At 28.1% G+C, this 17,166-nt stretch overlaps 1 protein-coding gene across 9 annotated transcripts in view; it reads left to right on the plus strand.

Moving 5' to 3' along the window:
* Positions 1-17,166, plus strand: part of LOC119615953 (protein pangolin, isoforms A/H/I/S) — a 141,978-nt gene that overhangs the window by 7,452 nt on the left and 117,360 nt on the right. For all 9 annotated transcript variants that reach the window (XM_037972011.1, XM_037972004.1, XM_037972009.1 and 6 more), the window contains 2 exons: positions 5,654-6,434; positions 6,774-6,822. In XM_037972011.1, coding sequence (XP_037827939.1) covers positions 6,264-6,434; positions 6,774-6,822 — 220 coding nt within the window. In that variant the 5' untranslated portion in view covers positions 5,654-6,263. The remainder of the gene's footprint in view (positions 1-5,653; positions 6,435-6,773; positions 6,823-17,166) is intronic.

Below are 17,166 nucleotides of genomic sequence, written 5' to 3' on the forward strand. Positions count from 1 at the left end.
ATGTAAATACGTAAATGTGTAGGGATATGTAATTATTATTCTGTTAACAGCTGGGTTTTGAGTTGGCAAATAAATGTCAATAAATAGATTAGTTAATCCTGTCTGTTCTGTAAACCGAATCCAAGTAAATTTCTCGTTTAAAAACGAATTCTCATAATTTTTTTCGTTTCAAAAACAAACCTATTCGGAAGTAAATCGATTTTAATTTTATTCAAATAAATTAAAATTTTATTTTTTGAATTTTTTAATATAATTGTAATTTAATATAAATGCTATGGACATTTTAAACTCTTTTTCATTTAAAATATGATTATTTTTCTGAATTTTAAGTTCAAATAAAAACTCGATTTGCAGAACACCAAATTCGGTTTTAAAAGCTTCTCGGTTTTGAAACCGAATCGATTTACAGAACAGACATGAATATAAAAAAGAAGACAACTGTAATTGTAATATGAAAATTAAAGACAACTTAATTAAAAAAAAATTGTATTTGAAGTCTCCATAATTTATATTAATCAAGAAATAAAAAAAAATTTATGTAATTTTTTGCATTAGGCGCTTAAACTAGCAAACAAAATTAACAAACTTACTTAATTCGAAGTTTAATTTTCATTTAATCGACAATCGTTAACCTATGGATTGGCTTTTAATGTACAAAAGTATTTAATATTAATAAGGATTTTCTTTTAAAATTATTATACCAAGTTGCAAATCATTTCCACAATATTTCCTATTTTTTATAGCAGTTTCAAAATTTTAATTGTTTTGTAGTAATGTACAGAACCTTTTGATTGTAATTTAAAATTAAGTTTATTTTCAAATGAAAACATTATTGTTATTAGGTCTGTTCGCGTACTCGATAATTTGTAACAATTTACAACAATTGTTACTGGATTCCGTTCGCGTACTTTTGAAAACTTGCAACGAGAGAGTAAGAGAGCGAAGAAAATGACAGTTCGTTGATAGAGAATTATTTGATTTTACTGGATATTTTTTCCGCAGTAAAAAATATCCAACATATATTCACAACATATGGTTGATATATGAATATGTAAACAAACCAAAGAAAACGAAAACTTAGTAAATTTTACATTTTTTGAAAGAAATATATAAATTAATAACAAACGAAAATTAAAAAAATATTTGTAATTATATATATTATAATTTTGTTTATTATAAATTAGTTTTTAAAAGAGTTAGTTTGTTGAGAAAAATCATAACAAATATTGTCAATCTAGCGATTAGTTTGTCTTTCTCTTAGCGATTTTGTGTAAATTTTTATTTAAAACAATAATATTTATTTAAAACAATATAATGATATTACATCTTTTTTATAAGAAAAATCATAGTTGCAATTGTTTGTTTTTTGGTGTTTTGTTTGCGGTTAAGATTTCAGCAAAAGGACATTACTAATCTTTGTTTATAAACAAAAACTTTGGAATTTTTTTACAAATTAGCGTTTACGTACTTTTTTGGATATTTTTTTGATTGAGAGTAAATTAAAAATTACCCTCTATCATAAAGTTACTGGATATTTTTTACGGGAAAGTACACGAACAGACCTATTTTTTAGTAGGTATCTAAGTAGCAGATACTATATTTACGTTGGTACTTATGTGTGTTTTCGTACATATTTGTGTGGTTAAAGTTCTGTGTGTTTTAGATAAGATTAAAACAAATACAACAACAATAAAAAAGTTATGTACATTACGGCTTACGAAAAATACAGGTAAGAAAACACCACAAAAGTGTTTAGGGGATAGAATTATTAGGGTCCGGGAATATGTAGTGTCTGAAAGTATTTGTAAAATACAAATAATTTTACTTATTATAAACAGGCAGCAGATATCTAATATTTGTGTATTTTTTCATAGAGTATTTGGGCATTTTTAGTTAATTTTTTATTACAACTTGAAATGAAAAAGTTAAATTTGAATTCATTCATTTCTTCTGTAATAACACTAGACTTTTTTGTCTCCAATTTTAAAAAAATTACAGACAATAAAACAAGAAATATTAAAATCATTACATTAATTTATATTCTATTTACAATTGTGTGATGCATACATACAAATTTATGGATAGATAAGTAACAAACAGATTTTGACAGAAATTCAAATAAGTATTTGAATGAAATAAATTATTTCTAAGAAATTTTCTTTTTCTTTAAGAACATTGATTTTCCAAGTGTATACATTTTATTTTTCAATAAATTCTTGTCACTTTTAGTTCTTTCAGATTCTAAACATAACATTTCTCTTTCTGTTTGTTTAGTTTTATGGGTTTGTTTGAAAATAAACACACATACAATGTATGTATGTAGATTGCCGTATATACCAACAACCAACACACTACCTTACAGAGCTGGATGTACCGAATCTGTTGAAATTGCCCTTATTAAATGTTTTTTATTTTATTAACATATGTTAATATAGTAATAACTGTATATAATCACTGTTATTAGCATTTAGATACAATCTTTATTGAGTTATTTAGAGGATATAACATATTACAACAAATATGATTTACTTAATAAAAATTAAATATTTGTTTCTAAAAGATATTCTACAACCCTGATCTCTTAGATAGCAATTCATTTTATTGAATATAAGGTAAAAATAAAAATAGCAACCAACTATTAAAAATGTACAAGTTTTGCATAGAAAAACTACATATTTTTATTAAAACTTTTACCTTTAGTTCACTGATGTTCTTAATAATTTGTTAAATATAAAAGGTTAACTTTACCTTTTTTAATTTAATTTGTTTTAATATTCCAAAGCAATATAAGAAACATATGTGGTATATAGTTTAGAAGATATTGGACTGTCCTCATCTGTCAAATAGTAAAAAATTGTTCTGAAAATATTCTCAAATGCTTAGCAAAGCGCTTGTTGCAATAATATATAGCTACACTAATTATATTTGCTAAAATATTTTATTTAATTTTTAAAATATTTAATTTTAATAGGGTCTGTATATTTTTTATAGCTTTTGAACAAATTGGTAGATCTAAACCATATTTTCACTTTCTATAAGTTGATACATTTAAAAACGTAAAAACAAGTTGTGTATAAGAGCTCAGTGTATGCTATGTAAAGTTTTTCCTATAACTTCCGAACGGATCGGCTGATTCGAACCAAATCTTTGCAGTATTTAAGTCAGATAACGTAAAATTTGCTTACTTTTAATTTGGAAGCGTACATACGTGAAACTCATTTTTATAACATTTTTTTAATAATTTACCAAATTTTGAAATGTATAAAATCTGGGTTTTTCAATATTATGGAATTAATGCGACATACATACATACATGCATACATACATACATACCTACATACATACATACAGACATACATACATACATACATACATACATACATACATACATACATACATACATACATACATACATACATACATACATACATACATACATACATACATACATACATACATACATACATACATTCATACGAAAAAGATATGTATTTCGCCGGCTACTTATATTAGGAACTAATGTTTATTTATTTTTTTTTTTGTTATTGTATAGATAAAAATTCGTTGGGCTTCTTGAATATAAGACTATTGTTTTATGCCAATGCTCTTTAGGCTTATACACTAAAAGAAAAAAAACGTGTTCTTCGTTAAAATTTGAAGCCATTTTAAAATTATATGCGAAATTTTTTAGCAAATTGTCGCATTATTGTTGTCTTGTGCAGGCTTTTAATATGTACATACATATTTTAATAATTATAAAACACATCACTTTGTAATGAATTGCTTTTTCTAATTCATACTTTGGAAGTTTTAAGTAGTTTTTACATTTATTTTAATATTCTGGTTTATCGATTGTGTTTTATATTTTTGAAATTGTTTCCCTTTTCTTGGCATAAATGTTATACGTTTAATAAAGCATTTATTTTGACTAAAACTAAGTTAAAATGGAATTTTGCTTCTTTTGTATACAAGTTTCTCTTACACATTTTTTCCTTGAGTGTATTTGTTATTGTACTGTATTGTTTGTTTTTCTTCCCAAACGCTATTAACAGGTTTCTGCAACAATAACGACAAACAAGAAGAAAAAGAAACGCAGAAACGAGTATTTTAAAATTTAGTTTATTCGTCGTTAGTTGGTGACATTAAAATTCCCTTTTTTCGACTGCTTTTGTCACTAATAGAGACTGAATTAAAAACACATAGATACATGCCCGGCAGTCCAGGGAGTTTGTCCCGAATTAGCTTGTAAATTTCACCCCTCACGGAGGAAAGGGAAATTCCCTCCCCCCACAAAGCCGAAAATTTTTCATACAAAATATAAAAATGAGAAAAAAAAAAAAAAAGAAATTTAGTAAAATAAACAAAAATTTCCCCCAAATAAACTGATGCTTGTTTTATACATAGAGTTTATATTCGTTTAAAAACACGCAAATGGAAATAAAGTTCACAAAACAAATTAAAATCTAAATACCTACTTTTTTATCGCACCAATCATTTTAGTGCACATCAGAAGCAACGCAGTGATGCATTTCCAAACAAGCCTTTAGCTATTCGTATTGTATGGAAACAAGGTGTAGAATATTTTGACTATGGTATCGTTAAAAATATACTAATTCAAAATAACCAAGTAATTGAACATTTGGGAAAAATAACTCATAATTGGGATATACATATTTTTAAACTACTAGGCACATGCATACTACTACAAGAAATTATAGTCGGGCAAAGCTGACCATGTAATACCCCACCCCAGTTATAATAATAACATTTGATTTACTTTACGTAATATAGCATTTAAGTTGAATTTGCCTCAGATACACTTAAGCCATTTATTGTTGAATAAAATTGTGGATATTTAAGTCATATTTTGAAGGGGGCTTTGTATAGGTGCTAGGGTGAAATGAGGCCCTATTATTATAAAATTCATCAGGGACATCAAGGCTAATATAGAACTTGGGTTTGAAGCTTTTTGTCGAGATACGAGTATAATAAACATAATTATGAGCTTAAGGCGGCTAGCTGCAATAATGGACCGAAGTTAACCGTTTTCAATAGGCTTCGTCTCTGGTACAATAGAAGATTATGTGCTAAATTTCATTGAATTATCTTCAAATTTACGATCTGCTAAATCGGCTCAGAAAATGATTCTAAGTATACTTTAAGGTGGGTATGGGAACAATATTATTGTGCGTTACAAACATCAGCACAAAAACAATATAGCCTCCCCACTAAAGTGGTGTAGAGTTTAAAAAGGACGATTATTACAAATTTTCTTAACATCAACACTTAAGTTCGGGGAGATGTAGTAGGAACTTCGTCATTTAATTTGTAATAAATTCTTAAAATGTAATTCAGACTTACTGGCCTGACATTTGAGGGCGTGGCTAAAATTCGTGTAATTGAAACGTACACAAAATAAAGCACAATCATATTTCACTCGAGTTTAAGCAATGTGGGTTGTTTATATGTACATATTTAGGTAATTTTTGGGATGATATTATTTAGAAGTTATTTTTAAGATTAAGTCAAAATATTTCCAAAAGGCCCAACATTGTTGTATAAAGTTAGAAATTTTCCTATTCACTTTTTAGCTATGAATAAGAACTATTTTGACTACTTTTATAAAAATTATAATATTTGTTCTCTGTTGCAGGTAAATTTATTTGTAATACATTAAATTAAGACCAACTTCTGAAGTACAATCGGTTAAATTGAATTTTTTTAATAAAACAACTTTTGCAAATTCGGGCTCTTGATTCTAAAATTACAAACAAACATGAAAAAAGTGTTTAAATTAAACTAAAATTAAACATCCGAAAATTGTGATTTTAAAATACATCTAGAATATAGATTTAAATATTTCAACAAAATGTGTGTTAAAGAATATAAAAAACATATAAATATAATTGTAAACTATTTATAAAAAAATACATTTAAAACAAAACTAACCAAAATTAAATTAATTTCAATAACAAATTAAAAACAACAAAAAGAAAACAAAAAATAATAATAATAAAAAAAATACTTCGAACCAAATTTTAATGCCAATAAATAGTATCATAAAGTAATAATAGTTTAAAACAAAAACCAACAACAAAATATAAAATAATAATAACAATAATAAAAAAATTAAACAACGATAAATAAATTAAAAAATTTTTACTCCTTTTGTAATTTCCAACGGGTGCAATCAATCAGTTATATAAATGTATAATAATTAGTGTAATTTATATATAAAAAAATAAATAATAAAAATCATCAGTATGCCTCATACAAGCCATACACGCCATACCGGTTCATCTGGTGATGATTTAGGCAGCACCGATGAAGTCAAAATTTTCAAAGATGAGGGCGATCGTGAAGATGAAAAAATCTCATCGGAAAATTTACTAGTTGAAGAAAAATCGAGCCTTATTGATTTAACAGAAAGTGAGGTATGACATAGTAAACCATTTTTTATTGACAAAGTGTTTGTTGCAGTAATATGTTAAGCCACACAAACTGTAACTGTAAAATATAAATATTTTGTAAACTTTTAACACTTTTTTTTTTCAATATTTTCTTTTTGTGACTTATAGACTTATTGCAACAATCACTTAAAATAGCAGGATTATTGTTATTGTTAAAATCATAAACATTCAAAAAATTAAAATATTTAAAATGTGTTTTTACAAAACTATTTTCCCAAAGTCGAAGAAGATATTGTATAAGCACTATTGATTATATGGTCCACAAAAATTTTTTAAACATATGTTTTCTTATTGTTTTTTTAGGAAAAAAGTGGTAAAATATCATCACGGTCTGACCATAGCCCGGTATTTAGTAAGTATTTAAAATGTATATAAATTAATCAAAATTAAATCAAAAAAGTTGTAGCAAATTTTAAAAATTTCGCCTTTTTGAAAACTTAAACCATTAAAATCTTCGTCACTGATACGTGAAAAGCAAAAACATACATTGCTTATAAAAATAAAGTTGACAAAAACCTTAGGGAGAGTAATTTCTACGACTATGGCTTAAACGCTTGAATACATCCCTCCTGTTTGGCCCGTTATCCAATTGAAACCAAAACGTTCGAAATTCTTATAGAGCGATTATAAACTAATCACAAAATTTAGCCACTGAATATTTTGAACAAGTAAAGTGTCCAATCAATTGACACAAATTTTCCTTAGAGGACATTTAAATAACCATTGCTGCAAATATTATTTATTATCAGGTCATTGATTTCTATGGAAATGCATGCATTTCGAATCAAAGAATTTTTGTAGTATATTTTGCGTATTTTGTAATTTTTCTAACACTAATTGTGTGTTGCTATCTTTGCATTACTTATTTTTACAATCAATTTTATATTTGCATATTTAGAATTTTTGAAATAAACATAAAAAAATTTCGATTTAACAACAAAATACTAGGTTTCGCCAGTGAAACTATGAAATTAAATGTTACACAGTTTTACTTAAAGTATCGGCTCGGAATCACTTTTTGAGTATGTCCATCTGTATGTCCATATAAACCGATAACTTGGTGAAATTTTCCACAATTATCCCCATTACAAAATATCTTCCAGAAAATTACTTTACCGTTCAGAATTCACTTAAAAACGTTACCACACGATAAAATTCAGATTAAATATAATTTATACGAAAATACATCCGTTTACCAAATTTTACTAGGTTTGGACAATTTTTGACCCTTGCAAACAATCAAACAATTGTTTAACGGTTGTATTCATAAAAAGTTGTTTTAGGTTTATTAAACATTATTAGGCAAAATCCACGAAAATGGTATTCATAAACGCCAGATAGCTTAAAATACTTTCAATAAACCAATGACAAATAGAAAAAATTTATTGTACGCTCGCCCCTACTTTAAGCCAACAATAAGTTGATTTTTTTTTACAAATTTTGTCTCTGATTAAGCTTTTTTCATTAATTTTAGGTTGAAGACGAAAACTAGTTATGTTTTATTCTGAAATGAAATCTAAAAATTGTAATTTTAACGTTTACAAATTTGTAAAAATAAATTTTATAAGTTTCTATTTTGGTGGAAAAACTAAAATCTAGGCATTATTGGATTAATAGATGAATATTTGACAATATTCCAGTTGGTCAATACTATTTTTGGCAATATGGAAATGCCCGCCTGTCAATCAAATCATGGCCACAATCATTTTATTTGTCTTTTTCATAGTTTATTCGCTAAATATAAAACCATGAAGTAATTAAGAGTGTAAATTATATATTGTTATCTAGTAAAAATAACAAAATGTGCATAGTGATGTTTATTTTGTCACAAAATATTCGTTATTCGAATACTTTTAATTATAATTAAAAAAATATATGTTATATTCATTCATCTGAACTAAATATATATTTATTGTAGCCATGTATACATTTATTTTTCTTAAAAGTTCGTTTTTATTTTCAAAAATGTGTTATAACCAAAAATATAAAATTAAGAAAACCGAATCAACGAATATTTTATCCTAATTGTACGCAACACTAACACAGAAAATGACAGCCAAATTGTACAGTGCTGCCAAGTTAAACAATAAACAGCACAATAGTTAATGTAGGTTTATTATTTGTTTATGAATACCACAATTTTATTAATGGCTTTTAAGTCTAAAGTGTACTTTAACTATTGTGTGATTTAAATCTAAAATAAGCATTTTTTATGAATACAACTGTAAATATATTAAAAAAGTCAGCATAAATGCACTATTATTTAAAAATATTTCACAAGGAAATATTTTTTTGGTGCATATTTTTCAGTGCATGTTTTCCCATTTTATAGTGCATATAAGCGAATATTTTTAATTTTTTAGTACATGGAAATCCTTGCCTTGTTTATTATTAAAGGCATGAAGAGGGATATGAGTGCCAGATTGTTCAAACTTGTTTTTTTTATTTGCTGCTACTTTTTATTGTGATTAACATGATTGTGTTATTCGCAGATATTGTTTGTATGCATCTGTATTATAATGATTTACGTTGCTGATGTGGTTGTTTTATTCAAGACATTGATGCACATAGTTTGTGGTACCTTATTATATGGATCTTTAACTAATGAGTTTTCGTAGAATCCGCTAACACAACCTTAACTACTAACTAACAATCTAGCCAACAATAAAAAAGTCGGCAATATTACGTTCGTGAGGTAAGCAGCAAAACAGAAATGTCGTTATCATGCATGCTTAAAATCAAACAAACACAAGCAACATACCCTGCAGAACAAATAACTTCGTTTACTAATGAACTCTGGATTATTTCTTAACGGTTAGTTAACAACTCTAGAGAGGACAATTTAAACTTTAAAGCAAAGTATATTAATAAAGTAGCCACACGAGATGTTGTACAACAACATCTACATAAACCACGTGCATTTTGTTTTTGGAATTAGTTTGCAATTGTGTCAAAATCGTATGGTTTGTTTATAAAAATTTCTTTCAACAGCAATGTGAAGAAAACATAAATAAAACAAGTAAGAAGTCTACATTCGCCTTTGCCGAATTTTATATACCCTTCACCATAGTGTATTTAAAAAACATTAAATTTATAAAATTTCTATTAATTTGATATTTCCGACTCTATCATTACTTTAGCAATAGCAAAACAAAAGGAACAACAGCAGTGCTAAACGAAAAAAACACAAAAAAAAAAAACAAAATACACAACGCATTGAAACCAGGGTACAGATAGCGATCGAATTCAATTCGCTCGCGAGCGAGTTTAATTCGAGCGATTTAAATAATTCATTTTCCGGCGAATAAATCTATTCGACTCGCGAGTTTAATTTTTAAACTCGCGATAAGAGTTGAAAATTTAAAGAGCGCTCCTAAGCGAGTTGAAAAAACAAAAACATGTAAATATCGCTTACGAAGCGAATACAAAACACATAAAACTCTAATTAAAATTGTGCTCGCGTGTTGAAAAATAAAACTCGCGATTTTGAATTTTAAAACGAGCGATATAAATAAAATAGCGATCGCGAGCGATATTTTTACCTACCCTGATTGAAACCAACAGCATTCAACCATACCGAACAATATACACAAAAAACAAAATACACAACGCAATGAAATCAATACATCCAAACATAAGCAGTGTTGTTGTTGCTTATTTATCAAAGCATGCAAAAAATTGTTTTTTTTTTCTTTTTTGTTGAAAATTTTAGAGGTTGTCCCGGATTTTAGCTTCTAACTCCGTTATTTATGAGCGGATTTTGCTGAGGAGGAGAGGAGAGGAAACTTCTCGAAAGCATGTCTGACATAATTATTGAAGACTACAGTACATAAAGGGAGCTTCGCTTCCCTAGTCGAAATTAAAAATTCAGATTATAAAAATATGTATGTAAAAACGTATATGTAAATGTAAAATACAAAAATTAAACACCATCAGATACATATTTATGTAATGCACTCTCGTCTCTTTTTTCAATAAGCTGTGTTGTTTAATTTTTTGTTTTGTTTCTTGCTTTGTTTGTTTATTTTTAGTCCAAGCATACGAGTGACTTTTGTTTCTATGTATTAGTTACAACTTTAAACGCTTATAACTCCCAATATTCTGAACCGATCTCATTAATACATATATTGTGCACATCTGCAAAATAATACCTTTAAAGTGATTTATTTTTTGCCAAGATCGGGTGTAACTGTAAGAGTAAAAGGGGTCACAAAAAACCGCTTTGTCTATTAATTATATAGATTTGGATCCCAAAGATATCTGAGATCTTCAGAAAACTGATTTCAACAGGCACACAGACGGACAAATAGACGGACTTGGCTTAATCGACTCCGCTATCTATAAGGATTCAGAATATACATACATATATACTTTATGGGATCGGAAAATTATATTTTGGAAATTACTTATATATACCCTTCTCACGAAGGTAAAGGGTATAAAAAAAATACTTTTAAGGTTAAAATATGTATAATTTATAACACTTTTAGTTCACTTTTTAAACTTTTCACAAATTTAAACAAATAGCAAAACACAATTAAACAATGTTGACAATTTTCAAATTGAACTTTAACAGCTTGTTATACATATGGGGAATTTCGTGTCAGAGACCCAACTCAAAAAATCACCAAATTTGCAGCAAGGTTAGTACTATTGGATAGTAGGTCAGACAGACATTTTCGGCTCTATCGGTCAAGAACTGGCGGAATTAGAGGCGGTCAAATTTGGTCCTAGCAAAAATTTTCCAAAGGAGTTCAGATAGGTATTGTACATTTTGTTTGTATGTATGTATGTATGTATGTATGTATGTATGTATGTATGTATGTATGTATGTATGTATGTATGTATGTATGTATGTATGTATGTATGTATGTATTATGTATGTATGTATGTATGTATGTATGTATGTATGTATGTATGTATGTATGTATGTATGTATGTATGTATGTATGTATGTATGTATGTATGTATGTATGTATGTATGTATGTATGTATGTATGTATGTATGTATGTATGTATGTATGTATGTATGTATGTATGTATGTATGTATGTATGTATGTATGTATGTATGTATGTATGTATGTATGTATGATGTATGTATGTATGTATGTATGTATGTATGTATGTATGTATGTATGTATGTATGTATGTATGTATGTATGTATGTATGTATGTATGTATGTATGTATGTATGTATGTATGTATGTATGTATGTATGTATGTATGTATGTATGTATGTATGTATGTATGTATGTATGTATGTATGTATGTATGTATGTATGTATGTAGTATGTAGTATGTATGTATGTATGTATGTATGTATGTATGTATGTATGTATGTATGTATGTATGTATGTATGTATGTATGTATGTTTTCTATATGATTCTGTTGAAAACCACGAATTTTGAATTATGTCCATGTACTGAAAAAAATATTAACAGATATTATAAAGTCGTATGTTATGCTTATGTTTCTTCTCCGATATCGTCACTATCCTAAGAAAGAAAAAGTATCCAATTTTCTATATTTAAAAGTGCACTGTATTTTTTCGCACTGAACGATATTCGGCATTAGTTAAAAATTTAAGATGACAATTAAAAGGTTAAAAGTTGTTATAAAAAAATTCTGAGATAGGTATTTGTTAGTAATAAACTTGAACATATCAGTTATTGTGTATGTATATAATATATTTAAAAAGATTCACCTCTTAGTTTAAATTTAATTAAAATAATCACATACGTACATATACACATAAATTTTTTCGTGCGCACAAATGGGTTCTTTGTTTGCAAAGCTCTTCTGAACGAAAAGATTAACGAGGAGCAGAAACTAAAGAAATCGTTACGCGGTACACACGAAGCAAAACTATACATATGGATACGTACATACATACATATCAGCGTTGCCACTCACAATGTATTTTTCTTACCAAAGTTCCGACAAAAAAACTACCAAAACGTTCCAAAAACTACCAAATTTGTTCTTTAGGGTTTTTGGGCAATTGCTTATGTTCATAATAAACATATTTGCCGTAAAAGGTGTTAAATGGCTGTAGAAGAGTCAGAGATCATAGAAAAATGTATACTTACAAACGGAATCACAAAATCAATACACCCTTAATATTTTGTACCCATCAAAAAGTTTGGGATATATTTGATTTGTAATTCCGTTTGTAAGTTAGTACCCTACCAAATTACATATTAATTCATCAATCTGTGCCCCGTTTCTGTAATTCTCGCATCGAGAAAATCTGTCGAAAAATTCATGATCATCTTGTGTAAAACAGGGTGAATACAAGAAATTTAAAAATTTCTTATTAAATTTTAATGAGTACAGTTTAAAAAAAAATCTGAGTCACACTGTTAAAAACTGGAAGACTATTATATTTTAAGTTTTTTCTCGATTCGAGAAAATTACAGAAACGAGGTACTGGCTTCTTAGAGAAAAAAGGAATTAGTTTGGCCTCCAGTAGGTTCGTGGTTTTTGTTATAGTCTGTTAGACCTGAGGTCGTGCGTTCGATTCATACTGTGAACCTTCGGATTTGATGTAACATCCTCATTTCAAACTAACTAACTTACTAACATTCATGAATCAGAAATGTTAAAATACATAGAAACTTAATATTTTCTTAGAACCATATTGAAACAGTAACTTAACATTGACGTATTTATTAAAATTCTTATTACTTCGCCATAATGAGTTCAGAAATGTTTATATGCATTAGTTCCAATTATCCAAAGGTCTTTTTAGGGATTTGAAACTACCAATTTTGGTCCAATTGGACCAAATTGGCAACGCTGATAAAAGTGGCAACGCTCTCAAAAATAATATAAAAAGTTCAAAATAATATAAAAAAATAAAAAACGCTAACAATGATGATTTTTGTTCCTAAAATTAAGTCTATGCTCAAGACTCTTAGTAGTGACGATAGGGCTTCAGCGACGACGACGTCATGGCGTCGTTGTACGATCTTGTTGACTATGTTGTGTTGGTGGTGTTGTTGCGGTTGTTGCTGCTGCTTACCAACTCTTGTTATATGTAATTTAAGGCGTTGAAGAGTATAACAACAAAAATACGAACTAAAAAACATCATTAGCAACACTACCCATATCCAGCATTTACAGTTCAACAGGTATATAAATAAACAGAACGTATAACAAGATATGTACAATAATAATAACTATGTATAACGAAAACCACCAACAACAATAACAACAGCAACGAACCTAAACAAAGAATAAATAATTTAAAAGAAGGAAAATAACTCTATGGTGAGTTACGTCGTTTAATACATACATACATACGTCCCTATACATAAACATAAAAATAACAACAACAATTTTTTTATACATATGTATGTACCAGGGTTGGCAAAATTGGTGCAATTGCCCTTTTTTTTTTGGTACAATTCGGTCTACCAATGCACGGTGGTAAATTCCGGCCAAAAATGATTTCTTTCAATTATTTAATTCTGATAAATTTTTGATGGTAGATTATAGCTAACACTTCAAATCGTACAATGTAAATCATATTTTGATTATTGCTTAACCTTGTGACTGTTTATACATATGCAAATTTGATAATATTTTGCCTGTCGTTTTAAGGTTTTTAAATTAAATTTACATAAATGAGGGCTACGATTTTTCGTTAAAGTTTTTCTTTGTAAATTAGCACGTGTTTTAAAGTAGTCTTAATAAGTGATCATTCCATGTGGTTATAGCGATTTTGTGTGGATTACTTTTTCCGATAAATTAAGTGATTGTGGCCTACTTTAAAAACTAAAAAAGCTATAGAAATCCAAATTTTGAAAGACCACAGAAAAGGAAAAGGGGCTATAAGTGGTTGGATGAACATTGTATCTACTTCTGTTATTTATCAGGAATAAGTATTATAAATTTCATCTGCAGCTTTCTGCAACTCTAGTAACTAGAACATTTTTAATGACTTCGTCTATTACAAATGCTGAACTTTTCCATATATTTCAACTTCATAAAAATAGAGAACGGGACGACATATTATCAATAGTACAAAATCAAATGTAGGAGGGAAGGGTCAATTATGGACTGAACTAAATAAAATTTGACAGAAGGATTTTACCGCCTATAAAACTTGTTTATGTTGATATTTATGTTTATGCTGATGTTTATCGTCGAGAGGTACAGGTTCCCATAAAAATGACTTGTGCTAAATTTCATGGAAATTGCTTCATATTTAACGTATTTATGAGTATTTAAGGAGTTTTCTGGGGGGTCACTTGTATGGGGGCTAGTTGAAATCTTCAACCGATATTGCCCTTATTCAGTACCAAAAATTTCAGCTATTTATTTAAAGAAATAAAGATGTTATAGATTTTTGGCCGGAATTTACCACCGTGTAATGGCCCATTTTGTACAATTTTAAAAAACATTCCTTTACTGAAATAACAATTTAAAAATTTTACTTTTAACACAAAGTCCAAAGAACTACCAACTTACGTCAAATTTTTTGTAAACGTCGCAAGAGAATATTATTATGAATCCTGGAAGAGTTTATAACTAGACAACATTTAATAAAGAGAGTACTTCTTATTATTTTTTTATCCGATCGCTTTTCTATTCTAGTCTTTGGACTAGTATATAATCTAATGTCTAATCTATAGACTAGTCTCTTGTCTAGTTTATAGACTACTCTATCCTCTAGTACATATAGAGACAATAGACTGTCTATTGAATAGTCTAAGATCAAGTCTATAGACCAAATGGTCTTATTTATTGACTAGTCTAATGACTAATCTATAGTTATGTAGTCCTTTTTTTTACTGTGTGTGTAGTCGTGATTTTTTCATCTGCAACTCTATACGCCGGTATATCGCCTAGTGCATTGACTAATGAACTTGTTTATTTATACATACAAATATTGATTAGTTCTGACTGGCTGAAGAAGTCAGCTTGGTACAATCGGATTCCAAAAATTACACTTTTAAATGCTATTTTGTACAATTTGAAAATTGCATTTGCCATCCCTGGTATATAAATGTATACATATCAACATATTTGAGTGTCTGTATGTATGTTTGTACAGATTGTACAAGCGTTAATAAGAATGAGTAATAAAAACAAACCAGCGAGCAAACCAGAAATTTAATTCAGTTTTGTTTTTGTTTTGTGTTTCTTACATATTTTATTATTATTTGTTTTTTCTACTGTATTCTTAGGAATTGTTTAAACCAGTGTTCCCAGATGTTGTTTAGGGTCGTATCCCCGAATGAACAACCAATAAAGAAAATGAACACTAAATCATGTCCACGTAATTTTGGAATTGGGTAATGGGATGTATGTATGTATGTATGTATGTATGTATGTATGTATGTATGTATGTATGTATGTATGTATGTATGTATGTATGTATGTATGTATGTATGTATGTATGTATGTATGTATGTATGTATGTATGTATGTATGTATGTATGTATGTATGTATGTATGTATGTATGTATGTATGTATGTATGTATGTATGTATGTATGTATGTATGTATGTATGTATGTATGTATGTATGTATGTATGTATGTATGTATGTATGTATGTATGTATGTATGTATGTATGTATGTATAGTATACGTCCGATGTTCAATAATTTCGTTTTCAAGACGTTATTGCGAAAGTTTCAAAAGTGTAAAGCGCGTTGCCGCTCAACGCGTGTTGTGTACTTCCACCTTTATGTCCGGAATAATATCGATTCCAAAATATTTTGAAGGTGTTTTAGATTTCATTTCTCCACATGCTCTACATTCGTCAGAATCCAATTTTGTATTGTTATGATGACATAGATTACATGCTAACCGCGGACTTCCCCATTCTGCTTAGGTTTGAGGTTTTTTCTTAGGGTTACATCACAGGAATATTTCAATAGTAATTTAAACTTATAACCGGCTGGTTATATAAAGTTTACTTCTTATATTGTAATTTTGACATTTTATAATAAATATTTTAAAATATGGCAATACTGTTTTCAACAAAAGATCCATCTATTGTTTTTTAAATCGTTGCGATATTTTTAAAAGCACGCTATGAAACAACTTAATGACTGCTGAGATAGATAAACAGCAATTATAGAATTGTGCTTCTTAATAAATAAAATTAAATTTAACATAAAATCAATATTTCACATACATAAATAAAATGTTGTTATTTTTGACACATGGTTTGTTAGTGATGCGAGGAGGAATTTGAAATTTGTACTTTTTTATATATTTTTAAATTAAGGCATTCAATATTCGACTCACACTTTGGCTTCAGCATCTCACTATTTTATTCTCTTCTTTCACATTTTAAATGTATGATGTATGTGTGCTCTTAAGGTGGAAGTACACAATACGCATTGTACGCGGCAACGCGTTTTGGGCTTCTGTCAAAAAAAGTTGAAATAGTGTATATTCATTTAACAAGTTACACACTGTAGTTTGTAACGCGTCTGTCGCGAAAAGTTGAGCAACTTTCAACTTTTGACGCGTCGATAGCTGATCAGGATTGTGTTTTATTTTGTGTAGGATAAGAATAAACTAAAATGAAATAAACAGGGACCGTAACCGTTATGATTTTTATAATAAAAATCCAAAAATAATTATTATTTTTGATTTTTATTTTTATTTGGCAGAAATAATAATTATTTTTCGATTTTAATTTTTTCAGGCAGAAATAAAAATCAATTTTTGA

Source organism: Lucilia sericata, unplaced genomic scaffold (assembly GCF_015586225.1).
Source record: "Lucilia sericata isolate MDLA Ls3-8-SP2 unplaced genomic scaffold, ASM1558622v1 Contig000049F_arrow, whole genome shotgun sequence".
Taxonomy (NCBI): Eukaryota; Metazoa; Arthropoda; class Insecta; order Diptera; family Calliphoridae; genus Lucilia; species Lucilia sericata.